Source organism: Siniperca chuatsi, linkage group LG13 (assembly GCF_020085105.1).
Source record: "Siniperca chuatsi isolate FFG_IHB_CAS linkage group LG13, ASM2008510v1, whole genome shotgun sequence".
Taxonomy (NCBI): Eukaryota; Metazoa; Chordata; class Actinopteri; order Centrarchiformes; family Sinipercidae; genus Siniperca; species Siniperca chuatsi.
Genome location: NC_058054.1, coordinates 10,525,546 through 10,540,865, shown reverse-complemented (window position 1 = coordinate 10,540,865; position 15,320 = coordinate 10,525,546). Strand labels below are relative to the sequence as shown.

The 15,320-nt window shown below is 41.2% G+C and overlaps 1 protein-coding gene and 1 long non-coding RNA gene across 6 annotated transcripts in view; one reads left to right on the top strand and one right to left on the bottom strand.

The window, feature by feature from the left end:
- emilin2a (elastin microfibril interfacer 2a) overlaps window positions 1–15,308 on the bottom strand; it is a 17,817-nt gene extending 2,509 nt beyond the window's left edge. The window contains exons 1-8 of the mRNA XM_044221106.1: window positions 15,163–15,308; window positions 14,443–14,568; window positions 11,490–11,680; window positions 9,368–11,338; window positions 2,888–3,217; window positions 1,240–1,293; window positions 686–745; window positions 349–489 (exon numbers count right to left, since the gene is read on the bottom strand). Coding sequence (XP_044077041.1) covers window positions 349–489; window positions 686–745; window positions 1,240–1,293; window positions 2,888–3,217; window positions 9,368–11,338; window positions 11,490–11,680; window positions 14,443–14,568; window positions 15,163–15,308 — 3,019 coding nt within the window. The remainder of the gene's footprint in view (window positions 1–348; window positions 490–685; window positions 746–1,239; window positions 1,294–2,887; window positions 3,218–9,367; window positions 11,339–11,489; window positions 11,681–14,442; window positions 14,569–15,162) is intronic.
- Window positions 372–15,320, top strand: LOC122887652. 5 transcript variants are annotated; one of them, XR_006380579.1, is made up of 8 exons: window positions 372–506; window positions 640–752; window positions 8,092–8,318; window positions 11,187–11,355; window positions 12,608–12,686; window positions 12,910–12,981; window positions 14,435–14,628; window positions 15,191–15,320. It is a non-coding gene; the product is annotated as an uncharacterized LOC122887652 (long non-coding RNA). The 5 variants fall into 5 exon arrangements; XR_006380578.1 differs by having other exon boundaries at window positions 12,608–12,792; XR_006380581.1 differs by lacking the exon at window positions 12,608–12,686.

Here is a 15,320-nt window from a genome sequence, read left to right as displayed (position 1 = left end):
AGGCCTTAAAACCAAAACAATGAGCTGAAGGATGCTAAGTGCTCCGTAGAGCTGAGGGGAACTGCAGAGTTAGCTGATAAATCTCTGTGGATTCGTCAACCTGAGCAACCCCTTTCACATTTGACCCATTGTTTATATAAAAATATCGGCTAGAGCAGCTTTAAATTCTATTTACATGATACGGTAAAATAGTCTATACAGTAAATTCAGGTCCTGTTCCTTCACTTAAAGGAGTCGGCTCATAGACCGACACATCACCAGTTTGGAGAACCACATGAGCAAACAGTATCATGTACGGTATCAGAGTGACATTGCAACAAATATTAAATCTTTGTTGTTGTTGTGTACCTGTGTGGGGATTGTAGTGTCCACCGTCATTGACTAGAACTCTGTTGAAGCGGATGACACCAAAGTCTCCAGAGAGGGGCTGCTGTGTGAGGCCAGCAGAGAAGGAGAAGGGATCTGCAAAGGCGCTGTTGACGACTGAAACTTGAATGGAAAAACATGTGAGTCCATCAGTGTCTCATTTCAAAGCTAAAGTGTATTTCTCACTTTATATACAGTGACTGAAGAAAAGAAATTACTTTTAACATATTTACTTATTTAACAAATCCTCATTATGAGTTTTTTTCTTTATAGATGCAGTTACTAAAATTGAGAGAGATGATTATAAGATGGCTTTTACCTGGTGGTTCAACTGGAGCTTGATACATCGGGTTCCATGGCACCTTTGCTGCTACGGGAACTACAAGGTACAAATAAAGAAATTGTCAATTGTGTTTTAATTATGTAATCCTACACTCACGGCTGTGAGCTGAAGGGATGAAACCTTTATTTTTGCAAATGTTACTGTCCTATGGGTCTCTAGTTGTATGTTAAATATTAACGATAATATATTATCAATTTATTAAATTAAGTGTTTGTGTGCTTTTCTGGGTTGGTAAGAAGCTAAAAAGAAAAAATAGATCGTTGTTTCAGTGAATATAACCATTATCTACTTCAGTGATGCCATTTTCTTTATCAGCACCAAATGTAACAGGGTAAAACTTTCTGGCAAGTGCCTGCTGACGAGCAAAAATCCTTCCACAGTCCGCCCACACCTCCTTAAACTAAACACATCCAGTTCCCACTCCCTCACACTGTCATGCTGCAAATTATTCACAGCTTTTAGCCATTATAGTAGAATGGCAAAGCCTGCGGATGCATGCAATGTAACCTGAAAATGAACTGCTACAATACCTCGGCGGCTGGCTGATTGAGGCTTGAAAGACGCAGGCTGCAGAGGAGGATAGCCTGCAAAAGAAACAGATGACAAAAACATCATGTTTGATCATCAGCTGAGGACAAGGGTTACTGAATACTCCTGCCAGAGGCAGTTGTTTGGTTTTCCATCTGAACATTATGGCAAAACACTGTGGGATAGTTTCCCAGAGAAGGTATACATTTAAACAAAACAGGTTATAATCTAGACTGCATAATTTTGGTTTTACAGTACAAAGTGGCTTTTTGAATTAGTTTGACTTTGATTTGGCAATGGGCTCTATAAGTGAAGTCAGGTGTTCAGTTTCCTCAGAACCTTGAAATATTAAACCTGCAGATATTTGTGCAGTTTGAGTTTCAAATAAAACCAACAAACAGAAAACATAAGTAAAACAAACCAATCACAAGGATTCACAGCCCTGTTAAGAAAAAGTGAAAACCTACCCTTTAATGGTGAGTAATTGAAAACTTTAAACAAATTTTACGACTCTGTACAAAAGCCTGAAGATTTGCATAAATTTTGAATGCACATTTTGATTCTCAGGTTAAGATTCTTGACTAACATGGATTTAAAGGACATATTTCAAAACTGTTCTCTATTCCTTTGCTCCCATTACATGCCCATGTGGAGGCTAAAACAAAGCCCATATGCAGTCCAGTTAATTCAATCCAGAACTGGCACTGTGACTATCTGTTGTCTCTTCCGTCCAATTTGAGTTGGCCCCCGTTAAAAGCCTTTTAAGTGTAGCGTTTCTATGTGTGGTACAAGGATAATTAAACCTTTGTTATGGGTTCCATGTGTGAAAAAGGCTGAAAAAGAATGAAACAGACCCAGGCTCAATTCCAAATGTTGTCATTGCTAATTGGTTTAGACAAGTATATGTGATGTAACTATAGATTGACAGCACTGTTGAAAAGAAGGACATAACATTATTTATGTCACATGCGGTAATGCTGGCTCAGCCTAGCTTTCCATGGTGCCAGAATTATGACAGTGTAAAATTTCCTTCTTGTCAGTGCACAGATGACAGATTCCAGTTTCAGCATTCATTCATACACGTTACAAGTAGACTCTGTGCATCAGAATCTCAGGTAACGCTTTAGATTACAGTGCAGTTATTTAATGTATATGGTGTATGGATACATAAACTGAGACAAAGAGACAAGAGGTTAGGGAATAAGGTGGTTACAACTTTGTGTTTAAGAGGGACCTAAATTACACTGTAAATATTTTTTGAATTACTAAGTACCTATTTAATAATTACAGGGCCCAGTAATATTATTACTGGGTAATAAGACATGAAACATTGGGGAAAGGGCATTGATATTGCAATGAAATTAGTTTAAAAAAATTACTTTGGTAAATTTATATTGTTGGGGAACAAAAGCTATTCCCCCTTTAAGGTATGTACACGACAAAAGTCAATATATCATATTTTATATCTACTAAGTGCATATTTTGCCACAAGTAGTTTGGCTCCTTTTCATGATATTGCTGTTGTAAAAGGACATATAGGCTAAGCCTGCTGGTCCCTGGTCAGTGCCCTGAGTTGGGTCATTTAAAAAGTACTTAATGTAATTTATTTCTAGTTCCACAAATGTGTTGTCCCCGTTATCCACTACTCACCTGGTGCTCCAGCAAATCCTTTGAAAGGCATGCTAGACGAGTCCTCAGACCCTCTCCGCACAGTCACCTTGCGGATGTACCCTGGAGGTCCTGCCTCGCCCGTCTCCACCACTGGCTTTATGGGAACCACGGGGTGAGTGGGGTGGCCTGGTTGCTGGGGCTTAGACGGCTGTCTTGGCGGACTGATCTTGATCATGTGTGTGTTCACTGGTTGGCTGGGATTGTACGGCTGCCTGGGGTTGAACGGCGGCGGTGGGATGATGAGAGGTATGTGGATTTGTTGGGTTCTTGTTGGAGTCGAATCTGGCAAAGGAGCAGGCTTTAAGAATCCTTGGAAAGCGAAAGAAAAAGACAGACAGTGGCAAGATTGTAAATATATCAATTTACAGTTCACTTTCTAACCATATGATCATGAGGCATAAAAAGCTGGTGGTCACAACACCTGAATAGATGCTGCAATCGCACAAGCCTCCAATTTACTTTTTTGTTTATAAATCCCACTTCCTCTCTCCCATTCAGACCACATCCCTCCCTTCTCTTGTGAATTCTCATTTAACGAGTTCTATTCTGATGACAGGCCAAATTAGACCTGGCTTTCACTGCACCTCTGAGCTTTTTTTTTTTTAAACCTCTACCATTATTACCCTTCATAAAAGCAAAGCGGGCAGTCGGTGTGAGTTTTAGGCAACGGGAACCATCTGAGCAGAAACCAGTTGGCTGCTTGCCAGACCCCCAGAGGGCACAGACATCACCTGGGCCAATGAGGTGAGCGTAGAGACACTGTGAGAGTGTCCTGGGGACAAATAACAAAAATAATTACAGTACCTGTTTTGTGTCAGCCCCTTCTCACAACCAGGTGTCAGACAGATTGTGTCAGGCATTTCTACATTAAATGGCTTGTTTGATGCTTCATATATCTGTATCTGTGGTGCTGTTTAAACATTGTGGGCGAGGTTGGGCATAAATGGAGTACATGTAACAGGATTACAGTAATGTCATTCAGCCAAAGACTCTTACATTAAGGAAATGACCACTTATTCCAAATGATTATACTGTACAGTTAGATTTGGCAGAAAAGGCTCTGCTCTTTGAGGAAGCTCTTAAAGAATACAAACAACACAGATTCTGCAGGGAGAATAAACATAATGCTCTACTAGATACAGAATTTAGAGATAACTGTAAACTTACATGAATGCTAAATCTTAGCAAAGACAACAATACCAAAAGCTTCAATACATACAGAAGTTGTGGCGGTGAAAAGAGCTGCAGCAGTAAAAGTGAGAAGCGTCAGGTTATAAAGGCCACTTTGCACATCTGTATGAATCTGGTTGGATGTTACTGGTCTGCTGGTAGATGATCAGCTGTCGTAACAACAGGCCATAGATGCTGAAGCATGAACAAAACAGCTGATAGCCAAATCAGCTGATGCAAGTGTTTTGTTTGAACTAACAAAATACTCTATTTACAACAAGACTAAGAGTCTGCAGCCATGATAATAACTGTTACAGTAGCTATGCGAGGCTGTACTCAGACTCAGCGGTGCTTTGAGCTAAATGGTAGTGTCAGCAGGCTAACATGCTCGCAATGAAAATTTCAACATTCACCATTTTAGTTTAGTATGTTAGCATGCTAACATTGCTAATTACCACTAAAAACAAATTAAAGCTGAGGTGTACTTTTGATGAACAGGCCTCTCTTTTGTTTGTATCTCGTGCACCACTTGCGCAAACAAGACGAAGCACATGTACGCATATGAACACTGGTAAGACACGATACACGTTCCTGCTGACGGTGTTATGCTAGGATTTGGTAAGCAACTTAGCAATGTGCCAGCAATAGGCAAGGAAGAATACTGCTAGCTGGCAGACAGTTTTGTAAACAATGCAGATTTCAAAATAGTCAAAAATTGGCTTTGCAATGTTTTATGAGGAGGGAAATGCATTTAACACCTTTGTTGGCCTTCAAGGATAAAGTTAAACACATTTCAGTGAGAAACACTGAATGTAAACACAACTGTTTTATGACAAGAAAACTCCACTGGGTACTTTGACAAATTAACCTCAAATCAAAGTCCACTTACTAGCTTTTTTCTGGAGCTTTCAACTATCTCAGCTGATGGAGTTTGCTAAGCAATGGATGGAGTTTGCTCTAACTCCATCTGCTGATGATGAACACTGGAAGCTCTGGAGAAAAGCTGGTCATTTTGTCAAAGTATTATTTCCAAGGTCAAGAATGAACGTTCACGCTCAAATCCACAGGGTACCATTACATGACTTTTTAGCATCTTGAAAGTAAAATAATAATTATAATAGCTGTAAGTTCGGCCAAGCCCAACAATATTATGATGAATCAAAAGTTGACTGTTAATTCAGCTGTACATTCAGTCTTGAGGCAAGGTGATCAATCCAAAAGTACCTGAAAGCAATCATATTACATTAGAGTCTGCCTGTTACTCTAGATTATGAAAGTAATTAGCCACTCTGTTCTTACCAAATAAAACATCATCAACCTTCAACAAAATTCTTAATTTTTACTGCTAGTGATACCACAAGCTACTCAGAAACCACATGTATAATTAAAAACAAATTAAAACCAGCAATCATGTTGTTCTGAGATAATCAGAAATCTCTTCATTTCCTCCCTGTGCCTCCTTCAGGACGCCAGTTGACTGAGTGCATATTTCCCATGAGCTCTCAGCCTGTGTCTCACTAAGGGGGCAACCGCAAAGTCGAAAAACACACAGAAAGGCGCAGACATACACGAGTGCTGGTGCAACCATGAGCATCACCAAAACCAGATGTTATTGCTTACAAGCAGATTGAGACACTGCAGGGGGAGGGACGCTTTAGTCACTGCTGCTTCCAAAGATTCGGGTGACAGTGCGTGAGTGTTCAAAAGTGTTTGAAAGCATCGAGTAATATTGCAGCAGACAAGCTGATCATGCAATGGAAAATGGTGTCAGGGGGCACAGAGCAGGGTTTGGTGGTTACACGCACATACAATACTGCATCACTCACACGCTGACATATATTGTCTTCACTTTCCTTTTCTTGCTATGCATATGAACACAATTTCATCCTCCACCCAATTTTCCTCCAGTGATATTAATGATGGGAGGTTCAAAGTGTGCACTGCATGGCAGACCTCAGGGACTCCCATTGTGTATCTGGGTCCATTCTCCTGTGAAGACTTCCAGATGGGCTCCTGGGTCAGGGATGGAAACACCTTCAGAAATCTCTGAAGCTGCGAGAAGCCCCCTCAAAATTCTGGTGCTGACTAAATATATACAGTGTGTGTCTGTGGCGGTGTCTAATACAATTTTCCATTCTTTCCCAACAGATGCTCTTTGACTTCAAAAGACTTTGTTTTTCTTGTATTCCCTCACCACGGTAGACAGTTAATCTTACTGCCGGTCTCTCCAATAGAAAGTCAGAATGATCAATTACAAAGCATTGATCCATGAAATCAAAGCCTTCATTTTATCCCGGCTTTAATACAGCTGCTTTTTTTTATTTTCTGAAGGCCTCACCTGTCAATAGACACTTACAGGACAGGGTGGAGGGAGAGGAGTAAAAGAAGTCTTCTGGCATTCTTGGAAGGGCAAATCGGAAGGAAAAAAACTGGACAGAAGTAGAGAGCGACGAGGGAGTAAAGACAGCAATTCAGAGATAAGAGAGAGAGAAAGAAACGACAGGAAAGTGATTTGGGCTAGACTGGGATATCCTCCAAAAAAAGGAGGAGTAGAAAAAAAACAGCTTGAGGATCGAAAGAGAAAATTCAGCACAAGATGGTTGATTAGTCACCGTCTGAATGAGGAACAGCATGCTCAAGCTCTTTCAAAACAGAAGTATTTTCCATATTTCTACATTTCCTAATAACCTCTATTAAACAGTTTGACATTGACATTAAAGTCTCAAGCCTAATTTCAAAATTACTTTGACACATCAGTGTTATACTTTTAAATGATGCAACAGAGTCATTGCTGCTTAACCCCAACTCCCTATCATAAAGAAAACAGCCAGAAACAAACACACACATGCTGTAGTGGCGGACCTCTGCTGCAGCAGCTGCTGTGAGCGAAGCAGTGCCAACATTTTGCAACTGAAGTCACACAATTCCATTCTGCAGTCACATTGAGTAAGGGCAAAGCTATTCTAGTTAATCTTTCAGTTATGTTATTACAACACCTCATCTGTTTGCAGCCTCCTCGGGGTCTTCATATGACTGAGTGGAGAATATGAGCTCAAACACAGAGAGGAAACATTTCAGTAGGCTCTCAACCACAACCACACCTACAGAGCTGGGATTTTACATGGAAATTTCTATCACTATTTAGACTATTTCTCTCTTTCCCAAACTTGAGGAAAACATTAAATCTTCATGTTACCTCAGCCACACGGTCCAACTCCCTCTCTCATGGGATTTAGGATACAGACTATGAGCACAGAGTCAGAGAATATCATGATAGTTGCCCTTAAAGGAAAATATCGTCATTTTGGGAAATACGCTCACTTTCACTTTCTTGTAGAGAGTTAGATGAGAAAATTTAAATCATGTCAGTCCAGTAAATATGAACCTACCACCAGCAGCCCACTAACTTAGCTGAGAACAAAGACTGTAGACAAGAGGAAACATGTTTTTACATACATACAAATTATAACGTGTTAAATATTAAATAGTGAGCTTTAGATGTGCTGGTAGGCAGATTTTGTGAACCCTTAGACAGAGCCAGGCTAGCTGTTTCCCCCTGTTTCCAGCCTGTATGCTAAGATAAGTTTGCCAGTAGCTTCATACTTATAATGCAGACATGTGACCGGTATCAATCTTCTTATCTAACTCTCAGCAAGAAAACAAAGAACCGTATTTCCCAAAATGTTGAACTTTTCCTATAAATATGCTCACTTATATAACTAAAATCTAGAAACTGTTTTGGGGTTTCTTATTGGGATGTATAAATAACTAATAAAGTAGGAGCCCTGACAAACATGTTTCACAATCCTGCTGCATTACGCACTGTTCTGTCTGATTTGATGCTGGGCAGAGGTGCAGTATAATGTTACATCTACGCTAATGAAATCAAATATCACGGTTTGGAAGTAACAGACCATATTTGGCAAAGAGTGAAATGGAATACAAAATGCCTTCATACTCTTTGTCTCTCTACACTGCAACCATTAATCCTACCACCCTTCTTTTCTCCTCAGGTTCCTATCATACCATTGTTTTGGACAATGGTTTAAGAAAGGGAGGCACCAGTGATGGGGCCCCACTCATGACATCACAGCTGAGGGTAGTCGAGGCATCTGGTCCTGGGTGTGGAGCCCTGCTTCTCCCCTCTCCATCAAGACTGGCTCCAGCAGTGAGTCAGGGCCCTTAATGAGGACCAGACTCCACACATCAGGCTGAGGTCACTCTACGGGAATCTCTGGAGGTTGGTATGTGTACATGTGTAAGGACAAAAAGAGGGAGGGAGGTGTATTGTGTATGAGCCTGTGTCTATGTGTGTACTCACAAACTGGGAACTGAGATCGAGGTCTGCAATTCTGTGGTACGAATGCGTACGTAAAAAAAGCTATGTCGTGGTGCAAGAAAGAAGACTTCACAACTCAACATGTTCATAAAGGGAGTGGGAAAGATGGAACAGTCTGCGCGGGTGTTCTGACATTTACATAAAGGAGCAATGAGGCACAAAACAGTGAGAGTAAATCATCAGAGTAGTTAGGAGGGGCTAAGCTCAACATGTAAAAATGTAATATTATATTTACTTGTCCCATTCCTTATATAAAAACTGGGGAATTCTTGTCTAAGTCACAGGAAGTTTCCAATGCAGGCCTCTGCCTTGGTGCTGGGACATATTGAATGACATACTCAAGGCTAGCACGGGAGGCCCGAACTTGTTTCCTCCCACTCAGGGAAATACCCTGTGGCCATTAATGGGATCTGATCCTTCCCTCCAAGCCCCCAAGTAAACCAAGCAAGCAGAATGCATTATATGGAGGATTATCTTCAGGAAACGTTTGTGTTTACACAGATGTTAATCACACTTGATAAACTCATATGTTGGAAGTTAGAGAGGAAGCTGCAAAGAGTGTGTTTAGTCAGTATTTTTTCATCCAACTTCTTTTAGCTTATTTCAGTGGACTTTTAAGATGTGAAATTGTGCCACAATATATGTCTAATTACTGTCATACATCTTTGAAAAGTTCAACATTTTGAGAAATAAGCTTATTTACTTTCTTGAGAGTTAGATGGACATAGAGTTAGATTCAACATGAAGCTACAGCCAAACCCGATTAGTTTAGCTTACTATAAAGAAAAGCCCAGCATATAACCCATGTAAAACCACAAACCATAAATATGACTTCATGATGACTTGGTTTATGTCAGTGAAAGCCAACGAGGCCCTTTGATAATTCCTGTAATTTCCTTCTCAAGACATTACGACAAATAGCCACTGATGTCACCACACCACCAACTCACCTGGCTCTTTGGCAGTGATGTCCTTCAAAACATGCCTGGCCATCGCAGACAGCTGTCCTTGGAACTTCTGCAGGGAATTCTGCAGTGCGATGATGTCTGCTCCGTGCTTTCCACAGGTGACATTCATCCTGTACACACAGTCCCTCAGACCACCAACATGTCTCTCCAGTCCATCTTTCAGCTCTTTGATATTGGCAGAAACCCCATCTAACCTTCCACACACCTTTTCAAGTCTGGTCACACGCCCATCCACAGCGGAAATGCCATCAGAAACACCCTGTGTGTTCTGTTTACATTGACTCAGGTCAGATGACACCTGTTTACTGAGCGTATCAAGCCTGTTCTTCAGCTCCTCCACCTGGCGTCTGGTGTCGTCTACCTGACTACTGGGTACGGCAAAGATGTCCAGTTGTCCTGCCCAGTTGCCCTGTGCTGGACTCCCAATGCCACTCTGCCCTGCATGGCAACATGACGAGTTTATTCTGTGCATATCCTGGTTGCATTTGCTTAAGGAGTCACTTAACCCAGTAACAGCACCAGCCAAACCAAGCACATTGTCTTGGAGATTTTTCAACCCCTTCTGGAAGTCCTCCATTGTCTTGGCACGACTCTCAGCAAGGTCTTCCAGTTGCCTGAGCTTGTCTGTGTTGGCACTGACATCTGTGTGAAGAACATCCAAGTCATTCCTATACCGACTCAGGTCCTTCAAAATATTTTCTAGACTGTTATGTGTGGGTGATGAACTCACTGCACCTACAGTATTTCCTGAGCCTGAACATCCTGCAGAGCACAACTCTCCCAAAGCATTGACCTTATCCTCCAAACCTTGGAGGAGGAACTTATTGTTGTTGACTTCTGCCTGGATGCCATCCATGGATTCACGAAACATCCCAGGGAAGGAGTTGTTGCTCATTTCCACCAGCATGTTCGTAAACTGGTCCTCCATGCTGTTCAGGCGCTCATCCAGAACCTGCCGAAGTGCTGCCACTTCGTCAGCAATCGTACGGGTCAGTTTCTCTTCAATATAGAAACAGTGAGTCTCTGCATTTTGCTCTGTGATATTAATGCGTGCCTCCAGCTCTTCAATCAGTAGGCCAAAATCATTGTCTTCCTGTGGTCCAGATAGGTGCGCCAGCTCGTTGTCAATGCGGACATTCAGGATGCGGTGAGCCTCTGCAATACGGTCAATCTCACGCCACAGGTCTTTGTGGTCACTACGATCCTCTTCCAATTTGGATGGATCTGTCTGCCTTTGAGTTCGTATAGGTCCATCTGCAGCGGCCATGTCCAGACGTAGTGCCCGGATCTCCTTTCTCAGATCAGCCTCCCTGGTATCCATCAGCTTGGTCAGGCTGACCAAACCTTGATCACAGCTGTCTTCACAGGTCTTCTGCAAGGTCTGGATCTTGTCATTGCATGAGGTTTGTAGCTTGGCCATCTGTTCCTCCACATTCTGGTCTAGCTCCTTCTTCAGTTTGTCAAATTTTCCATCAATATAAGTCTGTATAACATCAAACTCCGCTATGGCTGATGTCTGAGACTGAGATGCATCCATCAGGACACGAATCTGCCCCTCATGACTTGTCATAGTTCCTCTTAGGTCTTCCAAAGCTTCATCCTTGCTTTTCAGGGCATTGTTGATATCATCCAACCGGGCCACGATTTTTTCTATAGCCTTGTCTCCAGCAATCCCACCTCTAGTAGCCTGATGACCATCCAGTACTGCAGGGCTCTCCTCTGTGCCTGTAGCCAAAGCACTGTCTGGCGGACGCATGTTGTTGAGAAGTGTCACCAGCATCTTCTTTGTGTCTTCCTGCAGGTCCGTGCGGAGGTTGCCAGTTAACCCTGTCAAAGCGGACTGAAGATCCTGGACTGTCTGTGACAGGCGCTGAACTTCACCTTCCAGAAGATGCACCTTATCTGTCCCACCATGCCTCATCTCATGGTGCCCTGTCTCTCTCCGCTCTGGCCCTATGATCAGAGAATAAGTTATTAGATTTTTATTAATAAATACAAACAAATGATTCTTTCCTCTTTAAGCAGAATGGCACTAAGGTAGCTTAGTTTAGTGGTTTAGTGGTACTTACTTACACCTAAGGTAGAACAGAAAATGGTGTCTTACTCTGTGTGTGTCTGGTTGTATGTCCAGGATTTGGTGGGTGGTAAGGCTGTATTCCCTGAACTGTTTGTCGGTCTGGGGGTGGTTTTAAATCTTTACAGTCCAGACCTTGGTAACCAGGACAGCATCTCCACTCTAACTCTGTGACTGTCTTGAAGGCAATCTTGTATGTGGGTCGAAACCGATTTTGGTATCTGTAAAACAGGGCAGAGTGATCAATACGTTTTTCAAAATCTCAAACAAATATGAATATAAAATTGGGAACACTGAGCTTTATTTCCAAGATCAAACCCAGACCATTTGTGTTACAAGTGTTATTACTGTCTTTTTGTGAAAACGTGGTTTGCTTGTCTATGCTACAGCTACTCTGCCATTCCAAAAAGAAGAGACTGTTCCAATAATTTATATTTTTATTGGGAACTGTTGACTCCTGCAATCACCAAAACGTCTGTTTTATTGGACATGGACATTTTTCAGCTTCTCTACTGTTTCCCATTACATGAAAATTTCAACTTTCTAGCCAAGGCAAACAGTTCCCAAAGAAACAATAGATGACATCACTTCCCTGAAGAAAGGGGTCATGTCAAGCAGAACATCTGGAAAGTTGGTGACTGAAACAATCATCTTTGCACATTTCCCCACTGACACCCTCACTGATAACACTGTTATAGCTACAGAAGGGGGACAAATTAAAGGAGAAACCTGAATAAAAGAGGGGAGAAACATGCTTCCGAGCACCAGGGCTCACTGAATGGTTTGGTGAGTTTGAAAATGATGTCAATAAAATGCTACAGCCTTTACAGTCACCAGATCTCAACCCAGTTGAACACCTATGGAAGATTTTGGACCAACGTGTAAGACAATGCTCTCCACCATCATCTCCATAACATCAAATGATATAATATAAACTTTCATCTTCAAATCTATTTAGTGATGTCTGTGACTGTCTCTGATGCTATATGTCCTTTTGTTATGTCTGTCCATGTTTGTTTATTTCTTTCTATCTGTAGCTGTACTCAGGTCTCTTTTGCAAAAGAGATCCTGATCTCGATGATATTACTTGATTAAATAAAGGTTGTATATATAAATGAGGGAATATCTTGTGTTTATCCCTCCAATAGAGTTCCACAGACTTGGCAAGGAGCACTGAAGCTGTTCTGGAGGCTCGTGGTGGCCTGACTCCATACTACGATACTACATGTTGGTTTTTCCTTTAAATTGTCACCCATCTGTAGCTTGACAAATAGACAAAAGGAAACTGAAGACCAGTGGGACAACATGGCTTAACAATATGGCTGTAATATGTGTATGTGTGCTTAAAACTCACAAGAGATAATGTGAAGCCACTATATTATGTCATAACTTGGAAATGGAAAAACCTGAGGTGTCCTTTCTCACTGCCAGTTTTTCTTGATTTACGCAGAAACCTGGAAATGTGCTCCTGTGACCTAAGAACGATCCGTTTCCAGGGATCTTTTCCACAACCTATGTTTGTGTAAGTGGATCACAAAGCTAAACCACAGATAGCATGTGTTGTTTCACAATTAATAATGAGTCAAAAAGGAAAATATATTAAATTGCAGCAGTCTTCCAGTACAGAATTAAAGACAACTGTTACTCACCCAATTACTGGTGTAGATACTCCCATTTACAATAATCTATTATTCCGTAAGAGAAACAGATTGCTTTGTTTATTTTAAAAGTTTTGTGTATAGACATGGACTTAAATCAAGTGATGCATTACTTGGACATTATTTTATATCAGACCAGATCAGTTAGAGAGAGGGAGAGAATATGTTTAGCCTATTCTATAACAGTCACATCTCAAAATACACACAAGAATCACATATTTCTACTGTATTTTTAAATATTTGGATGATGCATTTTAAATGCATTTTTTGACTCTGATAAATATATATTGTGCACTGCTCACAACTGTTTATCTGCAGGGACATTAATTCAGCCCAGAAGTGAATGCAGCTCCTGAATGCTATATATTCAGGATATATTTATTATATTTTTTAAAGCTACATACCTGCTAATGACAAATCAACAACTGTGAAGCATCTGTAAATGTATGATAACACATTTTTGAACACTAGATGAAATTAGATGCACAAATATGCAGATTTATAAAAACATGTCAGAGCCAGACCTGGAGAAGATCTGGAGGTGTAAATAATCTGATAAAACCTTAATGCATTTTCTAACTTTTTCATTTATTCTGACCGTACTATTCACGATCTTGGAAGGTCAGCAGTCTCCTATAGCTTAGCTACTTATAGCTGTGTGCTTAATTCTTGATCCAGTTCTCTAATAGAAAGGCTATCTATCCCAGGTGTGTGCTGATTTTCATCTGATACATGCTGTAGTAGGCCTGAGTCCCCTGTGATCCTGAACACTGCAAGCATGTTAAGAGAATGAATGAATTTTAGACATTGTTTACAGTTTATTAGTGTAGTTTTTCTTTTTTCTTTGAGGATAGGATGATATAAGGCAAGTTTCATCATACATATCCCTGGAGTTAATTAAATTCAATGACCATGCATCTGGCTTTGGCAAAAAAAACAAGCCTAATGTATACTCATACACTGCAGTTTGTGTTGGAAGTATTGTAAGTAAGGTCTGTTGTAACAAAGTGAAGTGTGTCCACCGGTGATCATTGGTTGCTATTGGCTAATAACATTAGCTTGACACTTGGAGGGTCATTTCAGGTAAGTATTGTTTAGCCTTTCAGCTATAGGGAGATGTCTAGTCCTCATTAGCTTTAGGCTACATTTCCTGTTTAACCCTTTTCAATGGGATTTTTTTAAACTTGCTAGAAATGCTGTACTTTCAGCCGCTTCTTCGGCCACTGTGAATATTTCTGCCTCCTGGTCTCTCAGAGAAACATTTAGTATCTCATACTTCTAAACATGCACCCTCAACCCCGTCCCCTTGCTCCACAGATGCTCACGTCACTTGCTGCTGGCAGTCGGGCTGGTAGGCTGGGCAGGGGGCCACTACGGGCTCCTGGAAGCTCTCCACACTCCCCTGCACGGCGCAGCTCACGTTCTTGCGCACCACATAGGCACACCAGTTCCTGAGGAGAGAGGCAGGAACAAACACGAGCTTCAAGATACGCATGTATATACCAAGAACTGTAAGCAATATTTTAGATGAATACTACAACCACATAATTAGATTTGAGTGATTTGGGTAATAAAAAACCCCCATCACAATTAGGTCCTCATGCTTTACTGAGTTTCCCTAAAGGTTGCATAATTTCAGTGAGATCTGTTTTTATTTTGCGCAATTTAGTTTATCAGGGAGAAAGCAAATGCACTAATGGTCTCTTGTAGATGGGCGATTGGAGTAATCACTGACATTCCAGTGTTTATCTGGATTTCATCACGTCACGCTGGCCAACTCGAGCCCAATTTAGCCACAGGCTGATAAAAGCACAGTGAAAGTTAACAGGCTGCATCTGACCATAAGAGGCTAAATCTTCACCGATCAATGAGAAGTTTGGCCGTCATCGCATTTTTATTGGCAACTGAGCAACAAAAGCGCACAGCTTTCACCTTCAGGAAAAGTGGGATTCAAGAAACATCCGTGCTGAACTAGTTGTTACGACTTTCACTAAAACAGAAAAGTTAAAATTGTTCGCCACAAAAGTATAAAACCTGTTGTTTACCTGTTTCTGTTTCTGTGTACCACTCCAGTGTATGCAGACCCTTGGAACAAGTCATAAGAGGAGGGAGACCCGTAAGTAAACTGAAAGTTCAAAAACAATGTGAAAACTGTCCACCGCCAGTCCATTTCTCCATTCCTGTAATTCATACTTAACAAACG